Here is a 3,305-nt window from a genome sequence, read left to right on the forward strand (position 1 = left end):
ATATTACATCAGCAATTGTTTTATTACCCTTTAAATTGATTTCTGGAGATTGTCCAAGGTGCTTTATGACCCATAATTTACCCAAGCCCAACTTTGGGAACCAAAGTGCAGTGGTTCCCAAACTTTTCAGCTTTTGACCCACAAAATAACAGTAGCAGAGACCTGTTCCCCCAAAAATCAGGTCAACAAAACACGGGCAGAGTACCAATATTTTTATACTACATTTGTCCATTTTAAATACACTAACCTCACTCTTTTGTTACAACTAAGGCAAAAATGTAATTTATTCGGAAAATCTTTTCAGGACCCCACCTTGATGTTTCGGGACCCCACTTTGGGTCCCAACCCCAACTTTGGGAAACACTGGTCTACACCACGCACTTCCCATAAAGCTAGGAACCCAGTGGCCCAGGACTGGCCCTGATCTCGAGTGAGTGTGCACTTGTGGCAGGTGGGACCCTCTGAGGAAATTCTCACCAAACCTAACCCTAACCATCACAGCGTCATGTGTTACCAATGGTTTTCTTGGTGACTGTGGTCCCGGCTGCCTTGAGATCATTAACAAGTTCCCCCGTGTAGTTTTAGGCTGATCTCACCTTCCTCATGATCAAGGATACCCCGCGAGGTGAGGTTTTGCATGAAGCCCCAGATCGTTGTTGACTGACAACAGTTGTCTCCTTCTCACCCAGCTTCTTACTTATCARGCAGAAATGACCCCATTGGGAGTTAAACATAACAGTCTAACATATATGATCCTTGCAACAATGCTAATTAAACCCCTCCCACCAACACCACATWCTTCCCCAATTGACATTTTGCATGTAACCTTAAAAAATGCTCTTTCAGTTGAACCCATCTAACTGTGTGTGTGTTTGTGTGTTTGTTTTCATGTAGCTGTTGTGATCAGCAGCAGTTTTAAGCTGAATCCAGCCACAGGCCTGTCCACCACCACCTCCACCCTTCAGTATGCAGCTGCTAAAGAAGACTCTGATGCTGTTTTCACCTGCATATCCACATACAATCGGACCAATAAAGACGTCGACCTGAAACCTTTTCCCATTTACTGTGAGTAGAAAACAGCTTTACTTTGAACGAACCAATGACAAAACAACAAAACGTTCTCTATTCCTGATCTGAATGGTCTTCAGAGCTCCACTGACTTTATGCACACATTTAGATTAGTAAACTGTTCTGCATAGAAACTGAAAGTTGTTTCGTGCTACATTTGAAGCTGAACAGTCAGCTCACTGTCGTGTGGTATCAGGATGTACAAAACTTTCATTGTATAAGAGGCAGAGCCCCTGGGAAACCCCTCCTGCTCCGCTCCATTCCTGCACCTGCTGTTTGGTCTACAGATGGAACAAAAGGCTTTATGAAGGGAACCAAACCTTGAAGAGTTGTTAGCTTCAATGAGCTTTTCAATTTTCAATGGTAGTGATGTACTGCTGATACACTGCAGATGTACAGCTGAGCGTCATGAGTAGGCAGTGCGTTGTGACATATGATGTCTGAGCCACAGCTAATGGACATACTGTCTGACTGCCTTGGCCAACTGCTCCTCAAAACTATCCATGTTGCTTACACACACACACAWCAGCCACCTTCTGGAAGCTGAGTAGTTGAAGCAACACAATTGTTGTCCAAGCACTTTTCCACATAAATAAACCTCTGACCACACACTGGCCTCATTCATAAGACAGCTCAGTCCGGGACTGATGCGTGTTCGGTCCTCCTCYGAGCATTCAGAAGAAACAAGGAGTTGGTAAGGCGAGTAAAATGAGCCACGAGCAGAGGTAGTATCAGAGCCGGGACTGAGCCCGGCAGACCCACAACCCTCAGAAAATGATAATGAGCTGATGASATCAGTGAGCGACCCTACGATGTAACCAACAAGCAGATTTATTACCAAGGGAATATTAAAGACGACACGAAACAGCAACTTTGGAGTTAGTTTAAAAAATATTAAACACAGGATCGCTAAAAATCAGTTGATTTTGTTGGTTTTTGTGTGCTTGGGCACGTTTTTGCTACATCACGGGAACCATTTTCCAGAAAAAGTCAATGCACGGACCCCATGGGGATATAAAAACAAACCTTTGTGTGTGTGTGTTTGATATGATCGAGTCAGATGTCAGCTTGAGCGACCGTAGAATTAATCAACAGATTTATCAAAAGGGAATATTTAATATGGCACAGAACAGCAACTTTGGAGTTAGTTTAAAAAATATTGAATCACAGGGTGACTAAAGTATGACAGATTATTAGGGCCACACAAGATTATTTTTTAAATTACGAGAATAAAGTCATAATATTACAACACTAAAGTCATAATATTACGAGAAAAAAGTAACGTAGCCTTTACATGAGAAAGCATGCAGTTACTGCTTTAAAATGAGGAATGTTGAGCAACTTGTCAAGTTGTTCTTTAGTACTTCTATAAATAAATAATCTTTTAGCACATTAGCATCAAATTATCAGCAGCAGGACTTGGAAATTGTGCAAACGACTATAAACTGAAGCCATATTTTAATTAAYGGACGCATTTACAGATTTAGTCACGTAGCTAATTTGGATGAAAGCACATTAATCTAACAGTGATCAAAGTCATCAGGGACAACTTCATGGCTGTACAGCAGGTGTGGGAACAATTAGGAGGAAATGAGAAACAGGAAATAGACACGTCATGATCATGACTTTTCTTGTAATATTGCGACTTTAATCTCATAATATTACGACTTTATTCTTGTAACATTACGACTTTAATCTCGTAATATTATGACTTTATTCTTGTAACATTACGACTTTAATCTTGTAATATTATGACTTTATTCTTGTAACATTACGACTTTAATCTTGTAATATTATGACTTTATTCTTGTAACATTACGACTTTAAACTCGTAATATTATGACTTTATTCTCGTAATATTATGACTTTATTCTTGTAACATTACGACTTTAATCTCGTAATATTATGACTTTTCTTGTAATATTGCGACTTTAATCTCGTAATACTACGACTTTATTCTCATAATATTACGACTTTATTCTTGTAAAATTATGACTTTAATCTTGTAATATTACGACTTTAATCTCGTAATATTACAACTTTAATCTCGTAATATTACAACTTTAATCTCTTAATATTATGACTTTAATCTCGTAATATTACAACTTTAATCTCGTAATATTACAACTTTAATCTCTTAATATTATGACTTTAATCTCATAATATTACAACTTTAATCTCGTAATATTACAACTTTAATCTCTTAATATTATGAATAATCTCGTAAAATTATGAAT

General features: G+C 38.3%; 1 protein-coding gene across 1 annotated transcript in view; it reads left to right on the top strand.

Moving 5' to 3' along the window:
* The window catches only part of LOC106534552 (CD166 antigen homolog), a gene marked incomplete in the record, with an annotated part of 35,108 nt that overhangs the window by 14,607 nt on the left and 17,196 nt on the right, over positions 1-3,305 (top strand). The window contains 1 exon segment of the mRNA XM_014031238.1: positions 895-1,065. Within this exon segment, the coding sequence (XP_013886692.1) occupies positions 895-1,065 (171 nt within the window).

Source organism: Austrofundulus limnaeus, unplaced genomic scaffold, assembly GCF_001266775.1.
Source record: "Austrofundulus limnaeus strain Quisiro unplaced genomic scaffold, Austrofundulus_limnaeus-1.0 Scaffold1206, whole genome shotgun sequence".
NCBI classification, from domain to species: Eukaryota; Metazoa; Chordata; class Actinopteri; order Cyprinodontiformes; family Rivulidae; genus Austrofundulus; species Austrofundulus limnaeus.